The following is a 16,949-nucleotide window of genomic DNA, read 5'->3' as shown; positions in this document are numbered from 1 at the left end:
CCACCATACCCGGCCACTTCAGAGTTTTTTATTATAATTTCCAGCTATTGTGCATTGTGGTCAGAAAGACGCTTGTCACTTGGTTATTTTTTTAAGTTTGAGGATTGTTTTGTGTTATGATACAAATTAGGTAGAGCATGTTCCATGTGCTGCTGAAAAAATGTGTATCAGGCAGCTGTTGAATGTTCTGTAGTTTTGTCTATTACATCTTTTGTTGTTGTTATTGTTAGTTTTGGTTGGATGTGTCTATTGCTGAAGGTAGGGTGTGAAAGTCCAACAAGTATTTTGGTTGGATGTGTCTATTGCTGAAGGTAGGGTGTGAAAGTCCAACAAGTATTTTATTGGAATCTCTTTCTTCAGCTCTGTTAATATATATTTTTTATATTTGAGTGCTTTTTTGATATTTTTCTGTGATATATTTAGAAAAGTTATTTCTTCTGCAGAATTAACTTCTTTATCATTATATAATGACCTTGCCTGTCTTTACTAATTTAGGCTTCACATCTATTTTCTCTGATCTATGAATATTCATATCGTTGTGTACCATTGACATGAAATATCTTATTTCGTCTCTTTACTTTGTCTACATCTCTAATCTTTAGAGATGAAGTGAGCTTATGGACTTTTTTTTTCTTTTTACATTCAGTCACTTTATGTGGTTCAAGAGTAATGCATATTTGCAGTGCTGAGCACTGAAACCAGAGCTAACTCTATCATTGGGCTACATGTCCAGACACCCTGTCTTTCAATTAGAGAATTTAATTCGCTACATTCAAAGTGCTTACAGGAAGGTAAGACCATACTGTAGCTATTTTTTAAGTTGTTTTCTAGTTTTGTTGTACTTCCTCCTTTCTCTTTCTCTCATAGTCTTCCTTGGTGGGTAAGTGGTTTACTTTCATAGTGTGTTTTGATTCTTGGCTTATTTTGGCTTTTTGTGTTACAGAATTTGCTTTGTGGTTACCATGAAGCATATAACAACTATTTTGAAATGATAGCAGCTGAACATGATCATCAAGCTGAGACCAGAAACAAAAAGGAATAAGAAAACAATTGTTTTTAGTCCACACTAGGGTTGGACTATCATAATAAGCCTATATACCATGGTCTCCCATGTTTTCTGTTTTTCCTTTTTTAGAGGTAGGGTCTCAGTCTAGCCCAGGCCAATCTGGAACTCACTGTGTAGTCCCAGGCTGCCCTCGGACTCCCAGCAATCCTCCTACCTCTGCCTCCCAAGTACTGTGATTAAAGGCATGTACCACCATTCTCAGCTTGTGTTATCACCATTTTTAAAAGGTAGTTTGGCTGAGTACAATATTCTTGATTTTCCTTGGGTGCTGTGAAAATTTCATTACATTCTCTCTTAGCCTGTGAGGTTTCTGTTAAGAAGTCTGCTGTCACACAGAAGAGGATACATGTGTGTGTTTGCTCTTTTCTTGCGTAGCTTCTAGAATCATCTCTGAATCGTTCTCCTTTGAGAGCTTGACTGACAAGAAAATACCTTAGGGTAGCCTTCTTTTAGTTAACTCTGACCAAGATACCTTTGATCTTCCTTTGTGTGTGTATTTGTGTCCTTTTATAGATTTGGGGGAGTTTTCTATTACTATGTCTTTGAATAAGCTTTCTACTCCTTTGGCATTTTCAAGTACTCCTTAAGACCCAATAATCTGAATGTTTGCTATTTTAATATGGTCCTGAAATTTCCATAACTTTTCCTTATTCCTCATTATTCTTTTTTTTTCTCAAATAGCCTGTCAACAAACTCACTGTTTTTTCTCCTTCTGACCTGTCATATCTTCTATCATGCCTGCCTGCCTTCCTTTCTTAGGTAGAGTCTCGCTCTAGCCCAGGCTGACCTGGAATTCACCATGTAGTCTCAGGCCGGCCTCGAACTCACAGCAATTCTCCTTACCTCTTCTTCCTGAATGTTGGGATTGAAAGCATGTACCACTAAGCCCAGCTATGTTTTGGTTTTTGTTGGTTTTTTTTTTGTGAGAGGAAAGGGTTTATTTTGGCTTATAGACACAAAGGGGATGCGCCATGATGGCAGGGGAAATGATGGCATGTGCAGAGGTTGGACATCACCTTCTGGCCATATATTTTTCTTTCTTTTTTAAAATTATTTATTTATTTATTTATTTGAGAGCGACAGACACAGAGAGAAAGACAGATAGAGGGAGAGAGAGAATGGGCGCGCCAGGGCTTCCAGCCTGTGCAAACGAACTCCAGACACATGCGCCCCCTTGTGCATCTGGCTAATGTGGGACCTGGGGAACCGAGCCTTGAACCGGGGTCCTTAGGCTTCACAGGCAAGCGCTTAACCGCTAAGCCATTTCTCCAGCCCTCTTTTTTTGTAGATTGTGCTCAATTTATTTTTTCTTTTTATTTATTTATTTGACAGAGAAAGAGGGGAGGAGAGAGAATGGGCATGCCAGGGCCTCCAGCCACTGCAAACAAACCCCAGATGTGTGTGCCCCCTAGTGGGTCCTGGGGAACTGAACCTGGATCCTTTGGCTTTGCAGGCAAACACCTTAACTGCTAAGCCATCTCTCCAGCCCTGTTTTTCATTCATAAACATTTATTTGTTTTAATTTTGTGAGAAAGATTGAGAATTGGCATGCGAGGGCCTCTAGCCACTGCAGTTGAACTCCAGACGTGTGCACCACCTGTGCGCATGTGGGACCAGCATGCTTGTGTCACTTTATGTATCTGGCTTATGTGGGACCTGTAGAGTCAAACATGGGTCCTTAGACTTCGCAGGCAAGTGCCTTAACCACTAAGCCATCTCTCTAGCCTTCATTTTTAAAGTATGTTTTTTTTAAAATTTTTATTAGCATTTTCCATTATTATAAAAAAAATCCCATGGTAATTCCCTCCCCCGCACACACACTTTCCCCTTTGAAATTCCATTCTCCATCATATTACCTCCCCATCACAATCATTGTAAAGTATGTTTTTTAGTTGAAGAATTTCTAATTTTTCTTTTGAATTGTTTTTCTAAGTTTCTCTGTTAGAGTATTGAAATGTTTCTCTGTGTTTTCTTGAAGCCTGTTGAGTTTCTTTAAAACAGGTATTTCAAATTCTCTGAGAGATCTGGCACCTTACTTTGATTAAGTGAAATTCTGGTTTCCTGAAAGCTCTTGTTTTATGACATGTGACATCTGAATGAGCATTCAAGTAGTAGGTATTTATACAAGTCATCCTATTGCTTACGTTGAACCTAACTTTCCAGACATTGTAGGCTGGTTGCTTATTTTCTCTGAGCCTGTAGTCACTTCCATTGCAGCACAGGATGGAGCCCATTTGCTAAAAGTCGGCTATTGGTATGTTGTCACCATTTAAGTACTAGGGAACAATCCAAGCCTAGGTTTGTTCCAAAGACACTGTCAATATGTTTGTCAGAAAGAGCCAAAAGAACATTTAGGCAGATGAGTTTGTCCCTATAAGCTGTACTTGAGACTGGCGTAGTCCTTGTTGCCTCATACATAGCTACCTTCTGGGGCCTGTGCTCTGATGGTTTAGGGTTTAATCTGTTGCCACCCATGCTGCCAAGCTGTGTAATACCTTGAGCCTACAGACTACCATGACGAGCACACCTTACTGGGGTAGAACCATAATGTTGGGTACTACTCAGGTGGAGTCCTGGCCCAAGACTGATGCAACCAGCCATGGTATGTTATCAGGAATGGAAGTCTCATAGACTGCCACCTTGTGTCTTCCTCTGCGCTGAAATTGCTCCAGAGGCTTCATCCACAGGCAGTTCTAGGGATGGAGGCCACTAGGATCTGCTAGTGTTTGGTTTTACCGGCCCAACACTAGATTTCAGGACCAAATCTCGTGCTTACTACCCTGTCATACACTCCAGTGACTAGAGTCTTTAACACCATACTATACTGCCTGGGTAGTGCTGGTGAATACAAAACTGTTGACCACCTAGCTGACCCTAAGCTGGGTCATGCCTGAGTCTTACAGCTGCAGAGGCCTGCATAATCTTGGGGTACACTAAGGTCCCACGCCATAACTGGTGGTGGTGATGTCTAAAACACTTGTTTGCTACTAGGACACAGGCGTCTGGCTGATCTAGATCTAGAGCCCTGTCTGTGAGCACTGACTTGACAATGTTGGTGTGGCCTGACATTGGGGAACGGGTGCTAGGGACAGTTTGTTGGCCACCAAAGCTGATGCTACATTGATGCACATCTGAGTCACATAGCTGTGCGGACCTGTACTGTTTTAGAAGAAGGGCAGCTATGCCCTGAATCCAGTCCAAGGCTGGAAGTGATGCTGGCTGAAACTCAAGTCTGTTCCACCCTTGAACAAACATATGCCTTTTGGTTGTGCCAGTTCAGAGGTTCCTTTTGTGAGGTCTGGTCTGCATACAGGGCCTCATTTCTACAGGTGCTGGGTCTCACCTTTGTGGGTCAGTCACTGAGCTGCAGGGTAGAGTCCTTTGCCAGCTTTGTGCCCTGCTCCCCAGCAGGGGTCTTGTTCTCACTGCACTGCCCAAGGCTGAAAGAAGAGGAAGGAAGCCGTTGGGTGTTGACCTGCTGGCTAAGGCTGTGGGACTTTGCTCAGCACTAGGTTTTACTGTGGCAGGCCTGATACTAGATGTCAAGTCTAACGCCTGGAATTGATTTCTTGTCTCTGCTCCGAGTATGACCCCTCCCTCCCGCCGCTTGGAAGGGTAGATACAGTCATCTCTTTCCTTCCTGCCTTCTTTGACTCTGTATACCTTCTTGTTTTGTTAAAACTGGAAGGCACGAGCTCTGGGTACAGTGGTATGTGCCCATTATTCCAGTACTCTGAGGCTGGGAAGATTTTGAGTTGTAGGGCAGCCTGTGCTACATAGTAGCAAGATACTGTCTCAAAACAGAACAAAACAAAATAAAGATGCTATAGTCTCTAACCTAGGTTTCTTATCGCTTGAAAATGGCTGCCTGAGTCACTAGTCACCTTGATGTGCCTGTGGGAAGATGATTACAGGAGGTTCTTAGTCACAATCTTGCTTTGCCTCTTAATGTGCTGGGTTTTTATGTTTTTCCTTTTGTGTGTACATGTAGAATATGTCTGTGGTATGGTGTGTGCAGATGTATGCACCCCATGAGAAGCATGCAGGCTTTGGCTGGAGGAGAGGTCAGGTCCTTTTGTTTGTTGATCATTTGCGCACTTTGCTTGAGATGAGACTCCCCCTCAACCCAGAGCTGCTGTCAGCCAGCCCAGTAGTCCTGTGGTCTCTACACCACCCCACAGATGGGGCAGTGGGGGTGTGTGGCGATGCCCAGCTTTTCACATGGGTTCTGGGAAGTTGAGCTTGGAGGTCTCCAGACGGAGAGGCCCTCTTGCTTTAGTGGCAAGTGCTGCTGCCCCAGCCCACATGCTGCTTTAATTTTACCTTGTAGTGTCGTTTGAAGTCTAGTAATGCTTCAAGCTTTGTTCTTTTTTGTTTAAGACTTCTTTGGCTATTTGAGTTTTTCTTGTAATTCTATATGAATTTTAGGATTGTTCTTCTAAAAATGCTATGCAAAATATTGGTATTTTGGTACAGATAACATAGAATCTGTAAATTGCCTTGGGTGGTATGGACATTTTAACAATAGTGATTTTTCTAACCTGTAAACGTAGAATGTCTTTCTATTTCCTTGTGTTGTCTTCAATTTTTATGGGTTTTAATGTAGAAATCTTTTTTTTTTTCATTAAGTTTGTGGTTAGGTATTTTTTTAATTGTAGAGCCGGAGCTGTAGAATGTATATATGGTAGAAATGAATCTGTACTCATTTCATCCTGAGAGATTCCTGTTAAAGTTCCTGTGATGCCCATGTTTACTAGGTGACAAGAGACTGAGTAAGATATCTTGTTTAATGAAGGTTTCTAAAAGCTGACTTATTGAATGCTACATGTGATAAAATAAGCATATCATTACTCCACTAGTTTTAGTTCCTTGTGGCAAAATTGCAGAATTTTTCAAATTTTCTCATTGTGAGTTTTTCAGGTATTTGGCTTTCTAAGCACATGTAGAAGTGTAAGTAGGACTAGAGATAGGTACTTGGAAAGCAATGGGTTACATATATTCTTTTTGGTTTTTTGAGATAGGGTCTCAGTTTAGCCCAGGCTGACCTGAAATTTACTATGTAGTCTCAGGGTGGCCTCAAACTCACAGTGGTCCTCCTACCTCTCCCTCCCGAGTGCTGGGATTAAAGGCATGTGCCACCACACCAGGCTTAGTATTCTTTTTTAAAAATATTATTTATTTATTTGAGAGAAAAAGAGTGAGATGGAGAGAGGGCTAATAGGTACTCCAGGGTCTCTAGACACAGAAAATGAACTGCAGACACATGTGTCATCTTGTGCATCTTGCTGGTCATATCTTGGTCCTTTGGCTTTGCAGGCAAGTGCCTTAACCACTAAGTCATCTCTCCAGCTCATTACTTGGTATTCTAAGGCAGGGATAAAGCTCCAACTTTCTCAGAAATGTATGTTCAAAATAATCATTAACTAGGTCTGGGGATGTAGCTCTGTGGTAGAATACTTGCCTAGCATGTGTAAGGCCCTCCCTGAGTAACATTATCAAAACAAACAAACAAACAAACAAAAAACCCAAAAGAATCATTAGCACCTAATATGTATAGCACTTCAAGTATGAATTGAATAGTTCATTTAATAGTATAAAATTCAAAGCCCATAGATTATGTCTACAATGGTTTCTGTAGTTTGGGATTGTTTAAAGGGTATAGAATGATAGTTGTTTTATTTTACAACGATAGTGGTCCCACTATTTCAGTGGACCCACTTTCACTCACAAATGTCTGAGGGGAAGTGGCTGATGAGCACTAGGAAAGAGTAATGAATGCTTCGGTTAACAATAGGTGTATGTTCTGAGAACAGCATAATTAGGCAATTTGTGGTTGTGTGAACATCACAGGGGATGCTTACACAAACCTACATGGTACGGCTCAATCACTGGATGTGGCATCTTGCTGCACTCAAGAGATGTGGTAAACATATACCTGGTGTTTCTTTCCATGTCCTCTCCACTCCTTTGTATAGATCTAGATTTCTACCTGTTGTTTCTCTCCATGTTTTCCCCACTCCTTTGTAGATCTAGATTTCTACCTGGTGTTTGTTTCTTTCTTCATGAAGGAGTAGAGCAAATCTTCTGGTTTAGCTTTCACTTACCTGAAAAAGATTTTACCTTTATTTTTTTTAAGTTTGTTTTAATTTGTGGCAACTGCATGTGTGACATGTGAACATGTGTATATGACTGCATATGTATGAGGGCATGTGTGTGGGGGGGTTATTCATGCACATGTAGTCATATGTATGTAGAAGCCAGAGGCTAACATGGCTACATTCTTAAGTCACTTTTCACCTAATTTTATTATTTATTTATTTATTTGAGAGAGGGGCACAGATAGAGAGAATGAGTACACTAGGGCCTCCAGCTACTGCAGATGAACTCCAGATATATGAATCACCTTGTGCACGTGGCTTACATGGGTCCTGGGGGATTAAATCTGGATTCTTAGGCTTCGCAGGCAAACACCTTAACCATTAAGCCATGTCTACAGCCCTCACCTAATTTTTTGAGACAAGCTGTCCACTGAACCTGGTAGGTCACCACCAATTCATTTAGAGTAGCTAGCCATCAGGCCCCTGGGATCCTCCTGTGTCTGCCTCTTCAGCATGCTGAGATTACAGTCACAGGCCACCGTATCTTGCGTATTTTGTTTTTGTTTTTCAAGGTAGGGTCTCTTGCCCAGGCTGACCTGGAATTCACTATGTAGCCTCAGGGTGGCCTCAGACTCACTGTGATCCTCCTACACTGCCTCCCAAGTGCTGGGATTAAAGGCATGTGCCACCACATCCAGCTTTTTAAATTTATAATTAATTTATTTGAGAGGAGAGAGAGGGAGAGAATGGGCGTGCCAGGGCATCCAGCCACTGCAAACAAACTCCAGATGCATGCACCCCCTTGTGCATCTGGCTTACGTGGATCCTAGAATCAGGATCCTTTGGCTTTGCAGGCAGACACCTTAACTGCTAAGCCCTCTCTCCAGCCCATACCTTGCTTTTTACTTGGGGGTTGAGTATCCAAACTTAGGTCCTCATGCTGGCACAGCAAGCACTTCAGCAACTGAGCGATCTCTATAACCCCTGAACACTTCTGTGACTTGGAAAAGAAGTTGAGAGCTACAGTCCCGTCTGCCTCCTTCCCCCAGGCGTTAAAGATGAAAGATGTGATTTTCAGTGTCTTCTAGGCTGTTTCAGACAAGTTTGCTGTAATTTTAACTCCAGTTTCTCATTAGTGATTTTTTTTTTTTTTGAGGTAGGGTCTCACTCTGGCCCAGGCTGACCTGGAGTTCACTATGTAGTCTCGGGATGGCCTCGAACTCACGGTGATCTACCTGCCTCTGCCTCTTGAGTGTTGGGATTAAAGGCATGTGCCATCATGCCTGGCTATTTCTACCACTTTTTAATGGTGTGCTTTGGGATTTTTTCTCTTTCTCCTTTTTTCTTAGAACTAGGGATTGAACCCAGGGCTTCATGCATGGGAGACTAGTGAGTGCCCTGCCAGTGAGCTGCATCCCCAGCTTCTTTTTTATTTCATCTGCCTGATGCTTATGGAGATTCAAGAGTAAGTGAGTTTATAGATTTTATCAAATATGAAAGATTTTCCACTACATATTGTTTTTCTACCCTTTCACATCACACACATGCACACACGCTACAGTTAATGTTAGACTTTGACGCCCATAGCTCACTGGTGCTGTTTATATTCATATATAGATTTTGTTCTTTTATTTTTTAGCATATTCTTAAGAAATGAACTATCATTAAATACTAATATTTTATTTACAATCTAATTCATTTAGGAAGACTAGAACTTAGGTTTCAAGATGTCCTTTTTGTTTGTTTGTTTGTTTGCTTTTTCGAGGTAGCGTCTCACTCTAGCCCAGGCTGACCTGGAATTCACTATTTAGTCTCAGAGTGGCCTTGAACTCATGGTGATCCCCCTACCTCTACCTCCCAAGTGTTGGGATTAAAGGTGTGCACCACCACCACCCAGCTCTTTTTTTTTTTTTTAAATGTGAGAGCTAGAAAGAGAATTGGCACACCAGGGCCTCCAGCCACTGCAATCAAACTACAGATGCATGCACCACCTTGTACACTTGCATCACCTTGTGCATCTGGCTTATGTGGGATCTGGAGAGAAGACCATAGATCCTTAGGTTTTGCATGCAAGTGCTTTAACCACTAAGCCATCTCTCCATCCCTCTATGTCTTTTTTTTTCTTTTCATAATTTTTATTAACATTTTCCATGACTATAAAAAATATCCCATGGTAATACCCCCCCACACTTTCCCCTTTGAAATTCCATTTTCCATCATATTACCTTCCCATCTCAATCATTGTACTTACATGTATACAATACCAACCTATTAAGTACCCTCCTCCCTTCCTTTCTCCTCTCTTTATATCTCCTTTTTAACTTACTGGCCTCTGCTACTAAACCTCTATGTCTTTTTATGCTAAGTTTGGCCAACAAACTGGCTATAATTTTGAGTTAATTAAAATTTGGGGAATGGAATCTGGGCATGGTGGCACAGGCCTTAATCCCAGCACTTGGGAGGCAGAGGTAGGAGGATTGCCATGAGTTCAATCGTCACCCTGAGTCTACCTAGTGAATTCCAAGTCAGCCTGAACTGCAGTGAAATCCTATCGCAAAAAAAAAAAGAAGGACCAGTGGTGTGGGGCTGATGGGCTAGAGAGAGATGGCTTAGCAGCAAGCACCCTGAGTTCAGTTCCTCACAGTCCATGTAAAGCTGATGCACAAAGTAACATGTGCATCTGATTAGTGGCTGGAGGCCATGGTTGCCCATTCTGTCTGTCTCTCTCTGGTTGTAAATAAATGAGTGAAAATATTTTTTTTTAATTTTGGAGAATGAATCACAAACTTTTAGTCTTACTACCTTTTTCATTTTTGATTAAAATTAAAGAACTTTATTAAAAATTTACAGAACTTGAACCACCCTCCTTTGTCCCCCCTCCCCTCCACTGAACCCCTCCTCCCTATGATTCCCTTTTCTATGTTGTCTGTTTTTGGAGTAGTAGCTTCCTCCATCATCCATGACAACATTATACATGTCTTGTGCAGGTCGTGATAGCCACTGTGAGACCATGAATACAACCACCACATTCTGTCTGAGAGACAGTGTTTCAAAGCAGTCCTCCCCATCCTTTAAGCTCTTGAATTCTTTCCACCACCTCTTCCGCTATGGTCCCTGAGCCTTTAGAGGGTGTGCACTGGAGGGGGAGGGACCTCATCAAGTGCTGTGTATTCAACTAGAATTTCTAAGCATTTTGAGTCTTCCCAGCAGTCATATTTTGGTCTTCTTTTTCTCCCTAATTTGTGATCCTGTGTCTTAGTCTTCCTCCCCCCCGCCCCACTGTATGCCTGTGTACTGTTAGTTTTTCTTATCTCAAGGGTACTTTCTGAAAGTCTTAATAGTAGATTCTACTCCTGTTCTTCCATGCCTAGCTTTTCTGTATCTTCCTAAATATATGAGATATCTTTAATAAGCTTTGAAATGTTTTATGCTAATTCTTTCATCTTGAGTGGTCAGTGAATCCTTTTTTGTCTTTGTTGCTGATGTGCTTTTTTTAAACAAAGAACTCCAGATGCATATGCCACCTTGTGCATCTGGGTCTACATGGGAACTTGGGAATTGAACCTGGGTCCTTAGGCTTCTCAGGCAAAGATGTTAACTGCTAAGCCATCTCTCCAGCCCTGACGGTCTTTTGAGACAGTGTCTCACTATATAGGTCAAGCTGGCTGGACTTGAAATCATCGCTATAGATATAAGGCTAGCTTTGAACTCAAACTCCTCCTGCCTCCACCTCCTGAGTGCTGGGCTTGCAAGGGTGCAGTACCACATCCTGACCTCCTTTGTGTTTTAACCTAACATTAGATATATATGTATGTGATGTTCATTCTATTTTCAGGACATAAGATGGACCTTCCGTTGTTTCTGGACCTGTCTGCTGTGTAGCTTCCTCTCCATCTCCTTCCTGCTTTGCAGCTTCTAGCTAATTTCTACACCCTGACTGCCAGCTCTTTATCCTTTACTTAGCATAGCACCAGGTAGTAAAGTAGGGTGATCATATGTGTCACCTAATTTGCTTAGTCCCTTCACAAGTGTCACTGTCCTTTTGTTCTTTATTTTTACTTTTATTGATTGGTGTGTGTGTGTGTGTGTGTATAAACAGTAGGGTCTGTTGCTGCAAACTAATGCCCATATGGCTTTACATGAGTAGCTGGAGATTTGAATCTAGACTGGAGGCTTTGAATGCAAGCACTTCTAACTGCTGAGCCATCTCTTTACCGCCCCCACCCACCCAATTTGGTTCCTAATAACCTCCTTTCTATTGAAAAATCTTTCATACCCTTGTATTTTTATTTTATTTTATTTTATTTTATTTTTTAGTACTGTTAGGAAAGGGTGAGTTTAGTCCCTCGTAGTCCATCTTGGCGTAAACCTAAAATTCCAGTTTCATTTGGAGAGCTTGTCATGATATGCTCACAGCATCTCTGAAAACTTCGCTGAAGTGTCAGGTCTTCAGTCTTCATGGTGTTTATCTCCCACCTGTTACCAGGTATCCCGGGTATGAACCACCTGTGGCCCATTATTTGATTTGTTCTGTCCAGTCAGTATGACATCATCTGTGTAATCCAGAGATCTAGATGTGTTCACACTGTGTTATGACAGAATAGAAGAATTAAAATCAGCCCAAGGCAAATTCATAAGTTAATACTGCCCCTCCCTCACAAGAGTAAACTGTTTTTGATCCTATCTTCTAATTGGAATGAAAAAGAATGCATTAAAGAGATCAGTTCCACTTGAGGCATACTTAGCTTCAGCAACAATATGATGTCCGAGACTGTAGGTCTGATGGGGGTTAGAGTTTGATTAGATCTATTGTAGTCTACATAGTTTTTTTTTTTTTTCAGGGTCCAACAGCTCTTGAGGGCCCACACAAGTAGAATATGTAAAGATCTGTTACCCTGTGGTCATGTGTGTGCTTGTGGCACTAGCCTTTGCTATTCTTTGCCCTTCTGAAGAAACCTTGGCTTTGCTGCTTTGTTTTGGTGGCTTGGAAAGTTTCAGATGTTTGCTTTTGGCTTCTTCACTATCACTGCTCTTCCTGAGGAGCTCGTGGTACAAGGTATTGTGGACGTTAATCTAACTACCAAGTTCATAAATTCTAAACTCAGGGAGCAGAGAATAGCCATTATTAGGTGGATCTGCAGGTTCTTAGGTGGGTGTGCAGCTTCATTGGGTCCACTACAAACCAGACTGTTACCAAAACTATACTTATTACCTCCTTTTAGCAGGTCTTGGCTGAGTGGTTGGTTCTTTTATCCCCTAGTTTTGAAGGGGTACATGCTCTTAGTTCTGTTCAGTTGGCAGGTAGGTTTATCTAAGAGAGCATCCATTTCCAGTGTCTTTGTGCTGTTCCACGTTACCTTCCTTTCCTCGAGACTCGGCTTCTTTTACAACACTGCTCATCACAGTGTACTTGAATCTCAGAAGTTGTGCAGCCTCGCTGCTGCTGTATTCTATTGGTCAGAACAAATTACAATACTAATCTAGATTCATGGAAGAACACATAGATTCCAGTTTTTAGTTTTCTTATTATTTGAGAGAGAGAAGCAGATAGAGACAGACAGAATGGGGGTGCCAAGGCCTCCAGCCACTGCAAATGAACTCCAGACGCATGCACCATCTTGTGCATGTGGCTTATGTGGGTACTAGGGAATTGAACCTAGGTCCTTACAATTCATAGGTAAGCACCTTAACTGTTAAGCCATCTCTCCAGCCCTAGATTCCAAGTTTTGACTAAAGAATAGCAAGGTCCTACAGCAGAAGAGTGCATGGGATAAGAAATATCTTTGTGGTCACTTTTAGAAATACAGTTTGCTTTATCTGCTGCCTTCTAAAATGTTGTAGACCTCTCCTATTTGCTATTGTTTGTACTTTTAACCTACTTATCCCTTTTATACACCTAAATGTCTTTTTGGTGGTGTTTTATTATAGATTTAGGTCAGTGTTTAGGAATGGTCTGCCCTAATATATAGGCATCATTTCATATGAGGCAATAAGGAACTGTATCTTGTATAGAGAATTTAAGCTTTGCTTTTTTTAAAAAAACCTTTTTTTGTTTTATTATTATGATTATTATTTTACTTATTTATTTGACAGTGACAGGCAGAGAGAGAGAGGAGAATGGGCACACTAGGGCCTCCAGCCACTGCAAATGAACTCCAGATGCATGCGCCACCTTGTGCATCTGGCTTACGTGGGTCCTGGGGAATTGAGCCTCGAACTGGGGTCCTTAGGCTTCAAAGGCAAGCACTTAACTGCTAAACCATCTCTCCAGCCCAAAGCTTTGCTTTTTATTATTACTATATATCTAATCTTAAACATCAGTGGCAAAGCAAACCTTTCTGGCGGGATTGTAGACTTCTCCTTCTCATTTTGGCATACAAAGTGTCAGACAGGATGGTTAAACATCTTGAATCTGCTGTAGTCCGAAGGAAAATTAAAAGCAAAGTTAAGACTTAATGACAAATGGACATGAGGAAGAAAAGGTTGTTTCTTGTAAGAAATAATTAATGCCTCCGTATATTTTCAGAAATGATTAATGCATCCATTTGCTTACATGTGAAATGAGCAATGCTTGGTTTCTGGTATTGTTTAAGTAGATGCCATTACCCATGTGGGAGAGGAGTTCCTAGGTAAGGGCATGGAGGCTTCCTTACCTTTCAAAATCATGAGTAATTCTGACATTTCTGTAGCTCTGTCATAAAGGGTATGTTCTTAAAAGTCAGAATGGTGGGTATAATATTTAAGATATATATTTGAAAAGTAATCTAAAAACTTTTCTCTTCCACAGGACTTAAATACTATTTATTCTTATCTTCATGGAATGGAAATACTGTCAAATCTCAGGGAGCATCAGCTTAGGTAAGTGTGGCGCTGTGTTGCTGTGTACTCATTTATTCATACATCCTTGGCCAGCATCTTCAATAGTCCTCATCCTGTTTAGGAACTTGAAGTGAAAGTACAGATAAGATCTCCTGGGTCCTGGAGTTTATATTCTGGTAGGACTTACTTGGGAACTGAGAAAAACACTGACAATAAAAACTGTATGTAGTATGTATAAATAAGTGTTATGAATATAATTAGACATGTGAAATTAACCAGGTGGTTGCTTGTTGGTCATTGAAGACCTCTCATAGGGTTAGTTGTTGAGTAGAGACTCAATGACAGGGAGAAGCCAAACTAAAAAAGGAAACTTTGGCATCTGGAGCATAGTGAGGAGAGAGAGAGAGTACAGGTAGTCTCAAGGGCCAGGTCACTTGGGGACTTTTTTTAAGATAGGCATAGAAATTTACATTTACATTTCTTATTCTAGTTTTTCTTAGCCATGGAAATCTTAAGATCTTAAGATCATAATTTAAGCTACAGCTTTTTTGTTGTTGTTGTTGTTCTGCTTTTTTTTTAAAATATAGTCTCACCCTAGCCCAGGCTAGACCTGGCACTGACTCTGGACTCACAGGCTGGTCTCACACTCATGGCAATCCTCCTACCTCCCCAATGCTGGTATTAAAGGCATGCACTGCTGTGCCCAGCTATGCTGCAGTTTTATTCTCCATAAACTTGCGATCTTTGTTACGGTGTTACGGGAAGCCAAGGCCAATACTCAGTATGTACAGGATAGTGAAATTAAAGCTCTACTGTTTTTGTATTTTGTTGTTGTTGTTATTTATTGTGCCAAATGCTTTAGATGGGCATGGTGTGTTGAATTGATATGGAAGGAGCAAGACCTTCCTTTGGCTTCAGTTCTGTGGAAAGACCCATAAATGTTCTGAGTCTCTTGTTTCTTCTTTAGATTGGGCAGATTTGCATATCTGAGATCATGATGATTATGTTGTTATAGACACTTGACAGTGCTGTACAGCAATAATTGTAACTTTATGTTACATTTTAATCCAATATGTTTTCTTTGTATGACTCACTTAACTGTCCTGGATGTTCAAATTTCTCATGAACCGTATTGCTACAATTAAATGTTTGGAATTTATTATATTTTTTTTTGTATAATGTAATTCAGATGTTAGTGCATATATTAAGTAAACCAAGAAGAAAGAAAACTGAAAATTAGAGCAGTTAGTAACATTAACATTTTTAAAGATTATTTTCATAAATATATTTTTTGGGGGGCTGGAGAGATGGCTTAGTGGTTAAGGCATTTGCCTGCAAAGCCAAAGGACCCAGGTTCAATTCCTCAGGACCCACTTAAGCCAGATGCACATGGTGCATGCATCTGGAGTTTGTTTGCCTTGGCTGAATGCCCTAGTGTGCCCATTCTTTCTCTCTCAAATAAATAAATACAAAGAGAGTGAGAGAGACAGAGGGAGAATGGACACACTAGGGCCCACAGCCACTGCAAACGAATTCCAGACTCATGCACTACCTTGTGCATCTGGCTTATGTAGGTCCTGGGAAACCAAGGTCCTTTGGCTTTTCAGGCAAGTGCCATAACTGCTAAGCTCTCTCTCTAGCCCTCAGAAATATTTTTAATGCAGCAAACTTTTATATTGAATAGATACATTGTTTTGGATGTGTGTGCCTTTGCCAGTAACTTCTTCACAGTGAGGATGTGGGAGGGAACCAACCAAATACACTTTCTCATCATAAAAGAGAACATGAATGTGAATTGGCACATTGTATAATATACATATATATGTGTTATAGTCAATATCACCTAATATTATCCATTGCTTTTTTTTTTTTCTTGTTTTTGTTTTGTGAAATTTTTTGAGTTGTTTTGCATTACTTTGTCTTTTTGAGACAGTCTCACTATGTTCCCTGGAGGAACTCAGTGTGTGGTCCAGGCTGGCTTTGTACTTGTACTGATCTTGCCTGTGTCTTCCAATGCTGAGATTATAGTCATGCACCACCATACCTAGTTTATTTGTTACTATTAAGAAGGCAAAAGATCTAAAGAGAAATTAGACTATTTATTGGTTTTATAAGTTTCCAAATTCTTGTAGTTTAGTGACAGTTTACTTATATGTCTGATCATTGTCTGCTGATAAAATCCGGCATATTTTGAAACAAAATATAAGATAAAAATTTTAAATTTTTCCTTTTTTAATAGGTTAATGTCTGCAAGAGCACGCTATGAGAGATACAGTGGCAATCAGATTCTTTTTTGGTAAGTATTTCCATAATTAGCTTTACTTACTGACTTATGTTTAAATCTTGACTTCTAGCATTGAAATTCATTTGATTCTGGTATAATTTCTGTGAAGCAAGCTGAAATATAGTCCTGAACTAAGATTATATAACACATAGAAAACACACAGTGTCCAACACATCACAGTTTATGAATATGTACACTTGTACAACTATTGCTGCTCATTAATGAAACCAGTTTTCTAGAAGTCTCGAATAAACTATTTGGAATGGTAATCACAGTGGATTTATCACCATAGATTAATTTTACTTTTGCTTGAGCTTACTGGTACAATAATTTGGTCAGGCTTTTAATTTAACAAATGATAGTCCAAGATTTTAACCTTTAATCTTTTTAAAGTTATTTATTTATTTATTCATTTGAGACAGAAGGAGGAAAATGCAGAGAAACAAAGGGTGTGCCAGGGCCTCCAGCTACTGCAAACTGCAGATGCACGTGCCACCTTGTACATCTGGCTTACATGGGTACTGGAGAATAGAACCTTGGTCCTTAGGCTTCACAAGCAAGTGCCTTAACCACTAAGCCATCTCTCCAGCCCAGAGAATCTTTAATTGTTTGTGTTCCTTTTCAGTATTGTAAAATACACATTTGTATAGAAATAACTAGTTCTGCTGATGGTTGTTTCCAG

At 40.5% G+C, this 16,949-nt stretch overlaps 1 protein-coding gene across 8 annotated transcripts in view; it reads left to right on the top strand.

The window, feature by feature from the left end:
* The window catches only part of Rapgef6 (Rap guanine nucleotide exchange factor 6), a 209,664-nt gene that overhangs the window by 24,566 nt on the left and 168,149 nt on the right, over positions 1 to 16,949 (top strand). For all 8 annotated transcript variants that reach the window (XM_004666588.2, XM_004666590.2, XM_004666586.2 and 5 more), the window contains exons 2-3: positions 13,952 to 14,022; positions 16,223 to 16,279. In XM_004666588.2, the coding sequence (XP_004666645.1) occupies positions 13,952 to 14,022; positions 16,223 to 16,279 (128 nt within the window). The remainder of the gene's footprint in view (positions 1 to 13,951; positions 14,023 to 16,222; positions 16,280 to 16,949) is intronic.

Source organism: Jaculus jaculus, chromosome 6 (assembly GCF_020740685.1).
Source record: "Jaculus jaculus isolate mJacJac1 chromosome 6, mJacJac1.mat.Y.cur, whole genome shotgun sequence".
NCBI lineage: Eukaryota > Metazoa > Chordata > Mammalia > Rodentia > Dipodidae > Jaculus > Jaculus jaculus.
This window is presented reverse-complemented; position numbering and strand designations above follow the sequence as displayed.